This window comes from Emys orbicularis, chromosome 1, assembly GCF_028017835.1.
Source record: "Emys orbicularis isolate rEmyOrb1 chromosome 1, rEmyOrb1.hap1, whole genome shotgun sequence".
Lineage (NCBI taxonomy): Eukaryota > Metazoa > Chordata > Testudines > Emydidae > Emys > Emys orbicularis.
Genome location: NC_088683.1, coordinates 287518115 through 287534152, shown reverse-complemented (window position 1 = coordinate 287534152; position 16038 = coordinate 287518115). Strand labels below are relative to the sequence as shown.

At 38.7% G+C, this 16038-nt stretch overlaps 1 protein-coding gene across 1 annotated transcript in view; it reads right to left on the bottom strand.

Annotated features, from left to right (window-relative positions):
- Positions 1-5231: 5231 nt before the first annotated feature.
- The window catches only part of FBXL3 (F-box and leucine rich repeat protein 3), a 28124-nt gene continuing 17317 nt past the window's right edge, over positions 5232-16038 (bottom strand). Inside the window, exons 4-5 of the mRNA XM_065405621.1 lie at positions 11624-11795; positions 5232-7680 (exon numbers count right to left, since the gene is read on the bottom strand). Coding sequence (XP_065261693.1) covers positions 7037-7680; positions 11624-11795 — 816 coding nt within the window. The 3' untranslated portion in view covers positions 5232-7036. The remainder of the gene's footprint in view (positions 7681-11623; positions 11796-16038) is intronic.

The following is a 16038-nucleotide window of genomic DNA, read 5'->3' as shown; positions in this document are numbered from 1 at the left end:
CTAGCTTAACTCCATCAAAAATGTACCTTCTACCTGTTGGAACACTGTACATTTCATATTTGATGGAACTGGGACCAGTTGTCCTGGAACATGATGAAGTCAGCAGACATGGAAATGGGTTGAGAGCTGGTGGTAGATTACAGCTGTCATGCTGATGACTCCTTTGTTAGAAGGTGGTGGTGGTTGTTTTTGTTTTGCTTTTGGACAGCCTGACACCTTACCAGAATTACTAAACAAAGCATAGATAAGGCTGGCTCCCCTCAGATCCAACGTAAGTCTCTTACACAAATTAAAGAAGGATTGGAACTGACTAGCCAACACAAATCATACTAGGGCCCATAGTCAACATGGTTTCTGTAAAGGGAAATCGTGTCTTACTAATCTATTAGAGTGCTTTGAAGGGATCAACAAACATGTGGACAAGGGGAATCCAGTGGACATAGTGTACTTAGATTTCCAGAAAGCCTTGGACACGGTCCCTCACCAAAGGCTCTTACGTAAATTAAGCTGTCATGGGATAAAAGGGAAGGTCCTTTCATGGATTAAGAACTGGTTAAAAGACAGGGAACAAAGGATAGGAATTAATGGTAAATTCTCAGAATGGAGAGGGGTAACTAGTGGTGTTCCCCAAGGGTCAGTCCTCGGACCAATCCTATTCAACTTATTCATAAATGATCTGGAGAAAGGGGTAAACAGCGAGGTGGCAAAGTTTGCAGATGATACGAAACTGCTCAAGATAGTTAAGACCAAAGCAGACTGAGATGAACTTCAAAAAGATCTCACAAAACTAAGTGATTGGGCAACAAAATGGCAAATGAAATTTAATGTGGATAAATGTAAAGTAATGCACATTGGAAAAAATAACCCCAACTATACATACAATATGATGGGGGCTAATTTAGCTACAAGTCAGGAAAAAGACCTTGGAGTCATCGTGGATAGTTCTCTGAAGATGTCCACGCAGTGTGCAGAGGCGGTCAAAAAAGCAAACAGGATGTTAGGAATCATTAAAAAGGGAACAGAGAATAAGACTGAGAATATATTATTGCCCTTATATAAATCGATGGTACGCCCACATCTCGAATACTGCGTACAGATGTGGTCTCATCTCAAAAAAGATATACTGGCACTAGAAAAGGTTCAGAAAAGGGCAACTAAAATGATTAGGGGTTTGGAATGGGTCCCATATGAGGAGAGATTAAAGAGGCTAGGACTCTTCAGCTTGGAAAAGAGGAGACTAAGGGGGGATATGATAGAGGTATATAAAATCATGAGTGATGTGGAAAAAGTGGATAAGGAAAAGTTATTTACTTATTCCCATAATACAAGAACTAGGGTCACCAAATGAAATTAACAGGCAGCAGGTTTAAAACAAATACAAGGAAGAAGTTCTTCATGCAGCGCACAGTCAACTTGTGGAACTCCTTGCCTGAGGAGGTTGTGAAGGCTAGGACTATAACAGCATTTAAAAGAGAACTGGATAAATTCATGGTGGTTAAGTCCATTAATGGCTATTAGCCAGGATGGGTAAGGAATGGTGTCCCTAGCCTCTGTTTGTCAGAGGATGGAGAGAGAGAGAGATCACTTGATCATTGCCTGTTAGGTCCACTCCCTCTGGGGCACCTGGCATTGGGGGGGGGGGGGAGAAGGGGTGTGTGTGTGTGTGTACACGTACACGCATATGCTAATTGTTGTATCTCCAATAAACGCAGTGTATTGCCTTTTCCCCTGAAAAAGATCCCGGGTGCTTCTTATAAGCATAACATTTGGAACAAGTGACTGATTACAGAAGCAACATCAAAACTTGTAAATTGTTAATAAATATTAAAATATTTGGTTTAATAACAGTGGGTAGCATTATTCCTTTCATGTAAATGAACACTATGCTATGGAATATGCCAACATAGCAGTGGTGGTAGAGCTGCCAGGGTACGATTATAAGAGCCCCTCTTAGACCTGAATTATACAGCACCGTCTCCCTCTGACTGCTACAATTACTACACTTTCCCCTAACATTCAGTATATTTTACATTGTAGAAGACCTAGAAAATTTAAGGCAATCAATCAGTGAAATGTATTACAGAACTTGCCAAGTAAAAACTAGAGACTAATAGCTAGAATTTTTGGCCCATAGGAGGAGGTTGCAAGCCCAAGGTAGTTGATGTTTGGTACATGGAAGCACTGCATCTTTTTTTTTGGGGGGGGGGGGCAGGTTTGGAGTGGGGCATGTTGATTCCAAAGTAGCTGCTTCACTCAGTATCTGCCACTGCCTCCAATAATAGTACAGTTAGCTTGATGATTCTACTCTAGAGACTAGCAAATAAAAGTTAGTGGTGCCAACTATGTTCAGTAGACTCTAGCATGAATAGGAGCAATTCACACATTTTAGAGCTATTGTCTAAAGCTATACATAGAAATAATTACATTGGGTAACATTTTGAAGGTTATCTTTTAAACTATAAGATAGTGTTTTCAAATTGCAGCATGAAGGCCACAATCAGGTGGGACATCACTTGGTTTAAAGTAGCTGTGTCCAGTCCATTGTCCACTGAGGGTGACAGTTTAAGAAGAAAATACGTATTTAAGGATGAATTTAAAGAGTGTTCCTTGAGCAGTACACTATTATTTTTAAACTCTTGTATTTAAATCAGGTGTGTTACTAGGGGGAGGAACAGCGGACATCTCTCCTCACTTCCATTGCTTACCAGCCTATAGCAGCCTCAAGGAGAACAGCTTGACTGGCTCTGCCCGAGCTTAAGGGAGCTTCTAGCAAAGGATGGCTTCCTTCTGTATGGAACTGCCCAGGAAAGGGGAGAGGTTGAGAACCAACAACCAGTTATAGATGACTCCCACATTATCCACCCCTGCCTTTCCTCTCCTTTGATCTTTCAATTTGTCTCCTTTGTTTAGGCCTTAGGGGTGATTAGCACTAATTTCAGCAATATAGGAACATAGTATAACAATATAGTTGTCAGACTAGCGGTCCACCTCATCCAGTCACTTTAAAGGCTAGTCCCAGATGCTTCAGAGACACCCTGCAGCAGGCAGCTATAGGATAACCAGCTTCCTGGAAAACTCATTCTCCCCCTGAGAAGCCTAAAGCGTGAGGGTTTAATATCCTTGATAAAACAGTTGCATTTACTGTAACTACTCTGCATATTCCTGTGAGCCACATAAATCCTGATCCTGTGTCCAACAAGCCGTGTTGCATCAATGCAAAACCCTATTGTGGATAAAGGCCAAGATTAAAAAATAATGGGAGCCTAAACATAGGCTTCTAAACAACACACATGATTTTCCTCCCCTGCCCATCAATTAAAAGCCAACAACATACCTGGCCAAGGAAAGCTTGAAATGTGGGGTATACTCTGCCAGTGAAGATCATGGGTTTGTTCTGAGCTGAGGGGTGAAAACAAGAAGTAGCAGCAGCACAGCTACACCAGTTATTGAAATTAGGCTAGATAAGACCTTACTTCTGTTTAGTGAACTGAATCTTTAGTGAATACTTTTTGTTTGTAGGCAAACACCAAGAATTCACCAGTTTGAAACTCTACTCTTGCCTCCCTGCCTTTCATTAAGTCTGGTTTGAGCAGGCTAGGCTGGGAACATGAACATTTCCCTTGGAGTAAGGAGGGCCACAGATCCATGATGTTGGGGGGTCTCTGCTTTATGCAGCTTTGGAGGAATATCTGACCGTTCAGTCAGTGGCAGGGCAAAACCTGCCAGCTGAGATGTTTCCACAGCCTAGACAATATCTAACCACTCTATATTGGGTCATGTCTGCACTACAAACTTTGGTTGATACAAGTTACAGTGGTGTACAGCTGCCAAAGTTAGTCTAGAGCTTGTTGGCGTGCATGCTTGGCTGGTTGCATCGCCACAAGCACTCCTGGTAAGTACATGCCGTGCTGAGCCAAAGTGTGATGCACCATGGGTAGGTAGCCTAGTGTGTGTCATGCCACCATTTGGCACAATGCATGGCAATTGCACTCTGGAAGCTTTGAATGCTGGCTTGCTTTACTGAGATATAGTCCAAAATGACTAAAGCTTTGCTTTGCTTCATTAACTAGACCTACTGAAAATACAAAGAGGGCAAGTTTAATGCTGTTAATTCCAGCGAAGTAAATGGAGTTGGTGAATTCAGCTAACATGTCCAAAACCTTCAAGTTACAGATAATAGTGATATGACAATGTAAGAGACATTTTAGTGTTGCTACAAATTGACCTAGATTACTTAATATGCTAGCATTTGAGTATATGCAACTTGTTTGTAAATTAAACAAATATTTGAAGCATTTAAGTCAACTCCTACAAAAAGTAAACTTGAGGTAGAAGTTTGAAGTAGTCACATACACTTTGAAAGTAGCAGAAAATGAGCCTCAATATTGCTTAAACCAGATTATAAACATCTTCAATATAAAATCAGTAGCGACATTTCCAGTGGACTTCCTGGGAGACAAGCCCTACTCCCTTTGAGGTATGGTGTTTTTTTGTTTTTAAATGAGTTGATGTTTCAGGTGGGTGTGTTTTTGGGGTAGAAGTGTGGGTAAATATGTGAATTTCATACTTATGGGGGAAGACTGTTTTGAAAATGAAAGTTTTAGTGTTTCCTGAAGACAACCAATCAGGGAGCCAGACATGGCTCAGATGTAACTGAGAATGTTTTGTCACCACTTTGACTGTGGGCTGAACATTTTCAGTGAAAGCCCTTGTCTACTTCAAAGTGTTTCCCTTTTTCGACCAACATTGCTTTAAGGTTGATACTATTACAATACTAAAATACTATTCATCATTTTTATACCAATACTGTTTGATTTTGATTGAGATAGGACACTATCTGGAGTGGTTTTTGTATGCATTGTTTTATCCACCTTCATTTAAACAAAACACCCCCCCCCCCCCCCATTTCACACTTCTCTTTATAATTGCATAGGATGAAAAATTAACTCAGCTTGGGGGCAATTCACTTTTAATTATACTTTTGGAGCCTCCCTCTGCTTCTGGGGTGGGCAAACTTTTTGGCCCGAGGGCCACATTGGCGTTGCAAAACTGTATGGAGGGCCGGGTAAGGAAGGCTGTGCCTCCTCAAGCAGCCTGGCCCCCCAACCCCTCCCACTTTTTGGCCCTACTCCTGCATCGCTCACCTCTCCAAACAAACATGGCTTTAGTCACATTACTGGAAGAGATTCTGCCACATGCATGCTTGAAGTAATCACTAGTAACAATTATTCTCTAGAAAAATCTTGTAATGGCATTCTAGGATCACCGTTCAGACTGTGACCATGTGAAGTACCAGTGTCAAAGACCATTTACACAAATAAAGGCAAAAAAAATCAAGTATTAAAACACCAAACTTAACATGTTCTTTTACAAAGACTAAAGTATATTGACACCGTTGTACAAATAAAAGCAATTTCAGTGCTATATTTTAACAAATTCTAATACAAAAAATTGCCTACTCAATAGAATGATTCTTAATCACAAGCCTCTACAGAAACATATAGCTTTACTGTTAAGATGTCAGTCCACTGAGTAATGCTTGCTCAAAAACATTATAAAGTTAAATATGCCCATATTATAAATTTTACAGTTTATCCTCAAACTATACATTTGGAGCAAAATGAACATTAGAAATAAACAAAATCTACTTAATTTATTACAAGAACTAACTGTACAACCCAAAAATGGAAAGCATGCCACCAGCGAAGTTCACTGTAGGCTAACATTTTCTTTGATCAAAACAATTTATAAGTTGTACTTTTGTGAAATTGTACATCTAATTTCTGCATATTGCTCTATTTCACACAGGTATGATGCTGAGTTTTAAATATGAAATGATCTGAAACTAGTTGAAATAAAGGAATACAAAAAATGGATAGCTATCAAACATTCACTTCATATATGAACATTTCTGAAGCTAGATTGACAGAATAGCAATTTATATAGTTTAGGCAATTTAGTTACAAAGCCATTTTTCTCTTAAATTTGCAAGCAGTTAATGGGTCTTCCATGATGTTTTTTTTGGTCAAATGGCTCCTTAGACTCCTTTTAAAATGTTCAGTGTTCACTCCGCTCTATTTTCTTTACTTAAACAGCCATTATTACATTCAACATTTCTCTGCACGTTTTTAGCTTCCTCTTATCTAGAAATATATGCAGTACTCCAGCTAATCAAATGCTGTAAGACTGGTTTTAACTTTTGAGAAAAGCCCGTCAATTCCAACCAGTGTCAAAATATAGTATATCTACAATTTCTTCCAGAATGCTTCAGCTTTGAGCTATAATTAATATTTTAAAACCACTTTAGAAATGGCTCTGAAGACCCTAGAAATGTCAAGTTTACAGTAGAAAAATGAATAGAGAAAAAAAGCTTTTGGTAACCCTCATCTATAAAATACACTGTGTGCAAATTACTAATCAGAAATTAAACAAGTAGCTAATTTAATATTTTTAAAGTGTCTAAACAATACTTCTGTTGTCTTGCCTCTTAATTTACTACTATGTAATGTATGAGTTTCATAGCCTACTAAATGCTCCATGTAATCTTAAAATTCTGTAGTTCAGGCAGTTCATGTCATTTAAACACTAGGTAACTGCTATAGTCTGCAGTAAAAGCATTCAATCTTACCTCCCTTTGTAAGTCAATACAAATCAGTCTGTTCACTATTAATATCTATATCAAAGTAACAGAGATAAAATATTGTAATTCGGAGCTAATATTTTGCAACCACAACTTTTAAATGTCAAGGTTTTCAAATTTTATTATTTACATAAATTTAGGGTCATTGTCAATGGCAAAGTGAGAAAACCTAAAACAGACTAATTTTATTAGAATGAAAGTGGTTTCTGGAATATCCAGATTTAAGCATAGAAAATGTGGATTTCAGAAATTAGTGCTAAACATGGCATCAATTTTCTAATCAAAGCAGTGACATTACAATAAAAATTATAATATTAAATAAGCTTGTGATAAGTTGCAATATGGTATTCTCAAATGTAAGGTGCTATTTCACATGCCCTGAAGTCTTTAAGGACTTTACCATGTGGGCATCATGTCTGGGAACCAGACTCTACCAAGATGCTTTGACACTTCCCAATGAATCTGCTCCAAGCTGTACTTCTGATCAGGAATCAAGACTTCTTCCATTATAGACAGCTGAGAGAGGCGGCCACCACACATCTTCACAAACTCAACAAAGGCACTGCACGAGACTTCACACTCCCCTAGGCCAATAGCTGACAGATTCTTACAGCGTTCTGCAATACGAATAAGTTCTTCATCTAGTGGCCGTAATCCATTGGCGCACACAACCAGTTCAACTAATCGAGGACATGACATTCCAACACGACCAAGTACATCTTTGCTTACTGACCTCCCAAAGTAAAGGTGGGTGACAGGGGTTTCATAACGGAAGAATGGGTCAAACTCCTCTTCGTATAAGAAAAAGTACATGACTAAGTTTACTTTGGGAGAATGCTTGATGAAAGCATCCCAGCTGCTCTTCTGAATTGTGTGGAAGTGAGTCTGTCCAGGATTCTCACTGACTACATCAATGCGCAAATGTTCTAATCTGACATGTTTCTCAGAAGACAAAGCAAGCAGAAGCTCATCACTCAAGAGATGGTAGTTCAGTGCCAACTCACGTAAACCATGACAATGGTCAGCCACACAAAGGATACCTTGAAAAGAACATCAAAGTGTTAATTTGTATTCATGGAAAATGTCTTATAAATCAAAGCGAGTTTTCTTGAATTTAACCTCAAACAAAAATTAGCTTTTGCATGTCTAACAGAAGCAGGAGTTCTGAAGTGCAAAATCCAGAGTAACCTAGAATATCTATATTGTGAGTTACAGACACTGAAATAAAATTATCTTAGATAGGATGCTGATAAGCATCCTTGTGTGTAATTCATTAATCTCAAACTCCAGCCATAAAACCTTTTCATGATTGTACTATAATGTATTCTCTGTACATATACAGTAAGGCATATATGCACTAATGACTGAACATTTGTTTTTACACTTGCAAATCATTCTTTACTACACCAAATTGTATGTTTTGTTGTAGCATGCAATTTCAGTGTGTCTAATGCATTCATATTATGCACTGATGTTTGCTCTATGCAGTGTCAAAAGTTCAAGAAAAAAGGTACAGTAAGTCTGAACAGATGGATTATCAAGAATAAAATGATGTCCACAGCTGCATAACATGTGCTCTGAAATGACTACTGCACTTCTCCCTGGCCTCTGACATCTCAAGTAGTAATACATTTCTACATGGAATTTGACTTTGTCCTGCCAAATTGCTGTATGTTGTGGGAAGGAGGGTGGAGGAAGCACTGAGGTCAATGTACTCACCCCTAACGCCCTCAGTGGAGGTGGGGGGAAAAAGAAAGTTCTTAAGTAAAATAAATTAAGTCATAGTTAATTTCCTGTACAAATAATGCAAATGTGAACATTGTCTTTTTTCTCAAAATCAATTTTAAGATTAAACTTGAGTGCAATTCTTCAGCTTCCTAAAGACTGGAGTACAAAGTAAAGAAACCCAAAAGCTTAATTACTGAATTCCAGAATATTATGCAATTTACACACTGAAATAGAGGTGTCAGATGTCCTCTTCCCCAGTAACCCTGTGGAAAAACTGAAGTGATACTTACAGAGATACTGCAAGACTTGGGAGTAAGAATTGTTCATGGTAACATTACAAGTGTTCATATTTTTGTTAAAAAGGAAAATGTTTCCTAAAACAGCACTCAGTGAAATGTAATCCTTTCTGAAGTATTATTTTTGAAAGGAAAATATGAAAATCATAATAAAAACTCTAGGTGACTGGTAACTATGATGGTCAGGTGACTCTCTGTAATTCAAACAATATAAACTGCAGAACTCAACCGAACAGCTGTGACTGGTGCCTCCATAATAAATCAGAGAGGAAGGAATGTCCAAGGGCTAGAGCACTAGCCTGCAACGTAGGAGATCCCTACTCCGCCACAAACATCCTGTGTGACTCTAGGCAAGTCACTTAGGATTGAATGCTCAAAAGGAATTAGGCACTGTGAATTCAAGTTTTTTCAAGTTTATAGCAATCTGGTAAATGGAACACTTCCATGCAAAAACAAAACAAATAATAAGCCTGAGTACTCAAAGTTTTCTTATTTTCTTCCACATATTCTTGCTTCTATTGTAGTTTCCCTGCTTTGGAGCTCAAACATAACATGAAGCCAACTGTCTACATGCTAGCTCATTTCCAGTCTGTTCCACTCTTTGTTTTCTCTAGCCAGCCACACCAGACCTCAGCTATGGCTCTCAGCTGAGTTCTTTTCCCACTTGCTTAGCACAGTCCATTGTTTTGTCACTATTTCATTTTGCTCCATTCTACCAGCTCACAAAAAGGGCAACAGTAGTTTTCTCTATTTCTTAAAAAGGAAATGCCATTTTCCACCTAAAATCTTTAAATTTAAACCAGGCCATTATAATATAAATTGACACAAGATGATTTTCTATGTTCATGAAAGCAAAGTATTGTCAAATACCAACTATTACAAACTTAAGCAGTGCTTAACCAGTAAACCAGGGGGAGGGAAGGGAAGAAAAACTGAGTTATTTTAGTTCTATGATAGTGTACAAGTCAATGTCTTGTTGAAAGTAATTGTGATTAAATGTTTTTAAAGATACCAGCACTCCTCTTAGCATTCCACAGATTTCTCCATGTTAAAACAATATATACCCTTATCTGTGAAAAGCTACACATCCAAATACCACCAAGTAAATTTATTAGAGTGTGAGTTCTCATCATTCTTACATCTTTATTCAGCATTGTGCTGCTAAATTTTATATGTAATTATTAAAATTACTGTTTCATTCAGGTTTTTACATTATATGCATCACCCTGGTGTTCAACTATCTTCCAAAGATAAATTAAAGAAAATGAATAGCATCTCATGTTTGGTTCCTGCGATTTTCTTTTCCTCTGGGAAAATGTATGCGTCATTTTTAAGCTGATGTGCTGTTATTTGTGAAAGCAAGCTCAAATCATGCATTGCTTTTGGAACAGAAAATAGTGAAATGTAAGGTAGTTCTTAAGTTCTACGGTCTTGAACCAGCTTGAGAATGCTCTGTCTACTGCACAAACTAGCTTCACCCTTGCCACAGACCCTTTCATTGTGTTAGAGAAGTAGAACTGTCAGTGACAGAAGATGTGTTGTACAGCTCAGGTCCTTCACCCCTTTGATGTTGTGTTGTCTATTTTCTTGTTTTCAATTCAAGTAAAGGATAAAATTGCTCTTTCAGAACAAGGAAAATCAGCCACTCCATTATCCATGGCACTCCATAATTCAAGTCATAGTCATAATGAACTGCTCTGGAGAAACTTACATTCTGAAATACCTGAGAATGTATTCTACTTCCAGTGAAGCACAAGAGAGTTGTCAACCCATTTTAAAAGTCATCAAATTGGATTCAGCCTTTTAAAAGGATTCCTCCACCCCCACCCCACCCATCCTCCTCCAGGGTGGACTGATTTAAATCAACAAGTAGAAAACTGATTTAAAAATCACTGGGTGTTAATTTTGTTGTGTATTTATACTTGTTATTTTCCTAAAGAAAAGTTTATTCTCATTAGTTGGTAGCCATTAAAACATGTTGATTTGCAACTATATAAAACTTTACAATGAATTTGGTTCTTTTGATTATCAGGAGGATCACTATAGCTATGCACATTTATTTCAGCAATTATATAGCATATATAGATTCTTAATTTTTACTTTATGTTAGAAAATGGTGAATGATGCTCTTATTTACTAGATGATTAACTTTTTATTTGTATCATGCTCTATTTGGATGGAAATTGGAATTTATTTAAAAAATACTTTAGAACAGCATTTTAAATTTGTATTGGTTAAATGAAACTGCCTTTATGTGATGGAAACACAAATAAAGTTAAATGCAAAATATTTTTGATAAAAACTGATTTATTAAACAAAGGATGCATCATCTGTAGTTAATGAACTAAACTGATTGTTTCTGGTCACCATGTCTTTTAAGATTTTAGAATTAGTCAATCTCATTCGCTCACACCTTGTTTTTATTCTTAGACTGGAAAAGGAAAACAATTCTGGTTTTTTCAACTCCGAATAGGGTTTTTAAACTTTGAATGAACTAATCATTGAACGGAACAAACAAAATATTTATTCTGCACTTGCAGAAGAGGATACCGCTGTCAAAAGCTGGTTTAGCACTTCAACACACTCTGGTTTTAGGTGCTTAGCCAGTTTAACTTTCTTTAAAGCTGTAGCAGCAAACAGATACTGCTTATGTTTAAAAAAATTTAAAATAAATTTTCATCTGTCCTCCCCCCCAAAAAAATTTTTTTGTCCATGATGGTCAAATACTATGTTTCAGTACTAGTCAAAATAATTCTAGGCATACAGTTTTAATATTCTTATGAAACAAAAAGACAGTGGAACAAGTATTAAAATGTCAGAGACTGTAAATACTAGCCAAACCCCCCAATTTTTCAGAAGCTTGCTGGAAAGTTCACACTGTGTAACCAAAAAAATCCCAAAACAAACCCACAACAAACACACCCACCACACATTTTTAAACACACACAGGGTAGCTCACCTGCAGGAGAAACATGAGGACAACTGCTCATTTTTAACAGCTTGAGTGTATCACTGTTGTTAGCCACTAGTACTTTGAGGGATGGATCATCTACTGGCGTATCATCTATTTTAAGTGAAGAGAGGGATTTGGAGTTTACAAACACCACTGTCAGTGCAGAGATAAAATGCGACTGCAGAAAGGAGAAAAACAGTAACAGTGAAACAGGGATGTGAAATATTCCAAATAGATTTTCAAAACCAATGTTTCCTTACATCTTCACATATAGATAGTCTACACCAGGGATCGGCAACCTTTGGCATGTGGCTCGCCAGGGTAAGTCCCCTGGCAGGCCGGGCTGGTTTGTTTACCTGCTGCGTCCGCAGGTTCGGCCGATCGCGGCTCCCACTGGCCGCGGTTCGCCGCTCCAGGCCAATGGGGGCGGCGGGAAGCGGCGGCCAGCACATTCCTCAGCCCGCGCCGCTTCCCGCAGCCCCCATTGGCTTGGAGCGGCGAACCACGGCCAGTGGGAGCCGCGATCGGCCGAACCTGCGGACGCAGCAGGTAAACAAACTGGCCCGGACCGCCAAGGTGCTTACCCTGGCGAGCCGCATGCTGGAAGGTCTACACCTTCCTTTAGTCTAACACCTACTGCAATAGTTAACATTACTGCATCCATTTTATCTCAACTAGACAGTAAAACATTTGACCAATTGTGCTTTATTTATTTATTTTAAAAAGATCAAGTATTTAGTTTTTGTTATAAATCCTTGTCTATGAATGGTCATTGATAATATTCAGCATTAACAGAAACTCAGGAACTGGGACAAAAAATGCAGTGCTCTAAAATTCAAAATATCCTATACAAGTGCACAAATTGACTAGTGAACCTAAAAGTAAGCGCTGAAGATTACTTGCAAAGTGCACTTCCAAGGCAACATCCTCCAGACTCAGACATGAGGGTAAACTGCAATATATAAAATCTGTTCTATCCACTTTATCTACATACAAAGACTAAGTTTAGCAAAAATGCAAGTCTGAAATTTAATCAAAATTATTAAAATAAGAAGATACCTAAGAGGAGGAGGCCTTCCAGCTTTTAAAGATCAGTGGTCATCTAATTTCTTATAGGCACCAGTGAATGGGAACTGTGTCTCCCTCTCAGAAATTCTTCTAGGAGAAGAGATGGCATGGTCTGCAGGAGCACTCATAGATGGGGTTGATCCACCCAGTGAGTGTATCAATGGCTGGGCTCAGAGGGAGGATGCAAGACAGCCTCCATTATGATGCGGTGAAGGCTTACCTCTGTCCTTTTTAGTATGGGGCTTGAAATCTCTACAAACTTGGCACCGGTCAGAAAGGGGCCCTCACTCAGACACTTCAGGCACAGAGAATAAGTATCACTAACCAACTTTGGACTTCCTGCTTTCAGCACAGGGCTTAAAACCTGGGGACTGAGGCATACCCCACAGTACCAAGTGTTTGCGCCTTATTTCATAAGAAGAGATCTGACACCAAGTCTAAAGACAGGAAACAAAAACTATACAACGAAACTACGAGTACCACTATGCGAACAAATATAAATTAGCTGTTCACAAAGGAGAAACTTGTGCACAGGCAGTCCAATTAATGATCAAGGGCAGTTAAAAGGAACAGAGAGGTTGGGGTGGCCACACCCCATTATACTGCAGCTGGTAGCACAACAGGTACAGCTATGTGAAAAACATCTCCAGCTCCGGTGTACTATATGCACACAGACCTGAAGTGTAATGGACATGTGCAATCACTTGAAGAACCAGGTATAATCCAAAGAGTGCTGTATTCCTAAATCTGCAGACAGCTCCAGTACCTTTGCTTATCAAGCAACAGAATGAAAACTGACTAGTCTTCTCAGTTTTCACTGCTGTTATTGAGAACCCTGTGAGCAGCCATCGAAATAAAACAAGATTCAGATTACTTTTAGTATGCTGCTGCAACACCACAACCAGATAGTAATGCTGTTCACTGAAGAGGAAGACCTACCTGACACTGAGGAAGGATAGATTAGCTAACACCCCATACAAAGAAACTGCCAGGAAAAAAAAAAAATTAACTTTAGCAAAACTATGTATTTTTCCTTAACCTTCTCAGGACAGTTTTTTGTTGACTCTTTCAAAAAGAGATTCAGTTGAAGAGCAAGCATGGGTATTTTCAGCCCAAACAATTAGTTTGGCAAAAGTTATAAGTAAATAAACATAGGTTTCAGAGTAGCAGCCGTGTTAGTCTGTATCCACAAAAAGAACAGGAGTACTTGTGGCACCTTAGAGACTAACAAATTTATTAGAGCATAAGATTTCGTGGGCTACAGCCCACTTCTTCAGGTGCATATGGAATGGAACATATATTGAGAAGACATATATACACACATACATTTTGAAGTGATAATCAAGATAGCCCAGTACAGACAGTTTGATGAGAAGTGTGAGAATACTTACAAGGGGAGATAGATTCAATGTTTGTAATGGCTCAGCCATTCCCAGTCCTTATTCAATCCACCTGTTCATGCTCTCTGTATGTATGTGTGTATATATCTCCTCAATACATGTTCCATTCTATATGCATCCGAAGAAGTGGGCTGCAGCCCACGAAAGCTTATGCTCTAATAAATTTGTTAGTCTCTAAGGTGCCACAAGTACTCCTGTTCTTTTTAAATAAACATAGTAGATCAAAATAGAAGTGTTAGGCAACTTTATCTGTAGGAATCATTACCAGCTCCATTTAGCTACTGAACACCTCTGCCTTTTATGCATATACATACGCATATATATATTTGTTCTTTTTTTGGGGGGGGGGGGTAGGAGGAGAAGGATGATGTAGACACATCTACCAGTCAGAAAGTAGTAAGTAAGTAGGAAGGAACTACCAAAGTTAAACATTTAACATCTAAGAACAGATAACTTTGACACAAGAGTTTTAAAAGATTTGGCTGAGGAGCTCCAACTCATTGATGCCGATATTTAACAAATCTTGAAACACTTGCAAAATTCCAGAGGAACTGAGACAAGCTAGTCTAGTGCCAGTATTTTATAAAATGTGCACAGGATGGATGGCTCAGGTAAAAAAAATAGGCCAGTTAGTCCTGGGCAAAGTCAGAGAATGCCTGATGAAGTACATAATCAGAGAATTAAAGGATGGTTGCATAATAAATGCCAAAAAAAAATTTTTAATAAAAAAGTTACTGTGACGTTGCAGTCTATATGGTTTTATAAAAATATGATAAGTGAATATAATGTAACTGGGATATGCTTCATGCAAAAGGTCTCTTGTAAGGTATCATTATAAAGATTATAATCTACTGAGTGTGATCATCCTATTTGTATAAATGTACCACTCTTGTATCTAAAACTAGAAATATAAAATATAACTCTGAGGGCCTATTGTAATTATGCAAAGTGTGGGCCATTAATGGTGGTTTGGAATCTTGATGACTCCCATTAAGCAGGACCATTGTCTGCAGATGGCTGTTTTACACCTGTGAGTCCTCCTGTATGTGTGTGTGCTGGCAAGTGGGTAATGAAGTCTTGCAGTGACATGTGATCATGTCACCTGAACTGGAATCCATCTTTAATCTGGTGCTTTTCCAGTGAGGGGGGTGGAAACCCAGAGGGACAAAGGGTTCCCACCTTATGCAAAAGATATATAAAGGGTGGAACAGAACAAAGGGAGAGAGGAGCCATCATGAAGAATCCCCTAGCTACCACCTGAGCTGGAACAAGAACTGTACCAGGAGAAAGAATTGTGCCCAGGCCTGGAAGGTGTCCAGTCTGAGGGGAAAAAAAGAAAAAGAAAAAAAAAAAAAACCATACTGAAGCATCTCTAAGGGTGAGATTATCTGTATTCAGTTTGATTAGACATAGATTTGCGCATTTTATTTTATTTTGCTTGGTGACTTACTTTGTTCTGTCTGTTACTACTTGGAACCACTTAAATCCTACTTTCTGTATTTAATAAAATCACTTTTTACTTATTAATTAACTCAAAGTATGTATTACTACCTGGGGGAGCAAACAACTGTGCATCTCTCTCTATCAGTGTTATAGAGGGCGAACAATTTATGAGTTTACCCTGCATAAGCTTTATACAGGGTAAAACTGACTTATCTGGGTTTAGACCCCACTGGGAGTTGGGCATCTGAGTGCTAAAGACAAGCACACTTCTGTGAGCTGTTTTCAGGTAAACCTGCAGCTTTGGGGCAAGTAATTCAGACCCTGGGTCTGTGTTGGAGCAGACGGGAGTGTCTGGCTCAGCAAGACAGGGTGCTGGAGTCCTGAGCTGGCAGGGAAAACAGGGATAGAAGTAGTCTTGGCACATCGGGTGGCAGCTCCCAAGGGGGTTTCTGTGATCCAACCCGTCACAGTTACTTTTGTTAAACTTAATACCACTTGATATTAGAAATT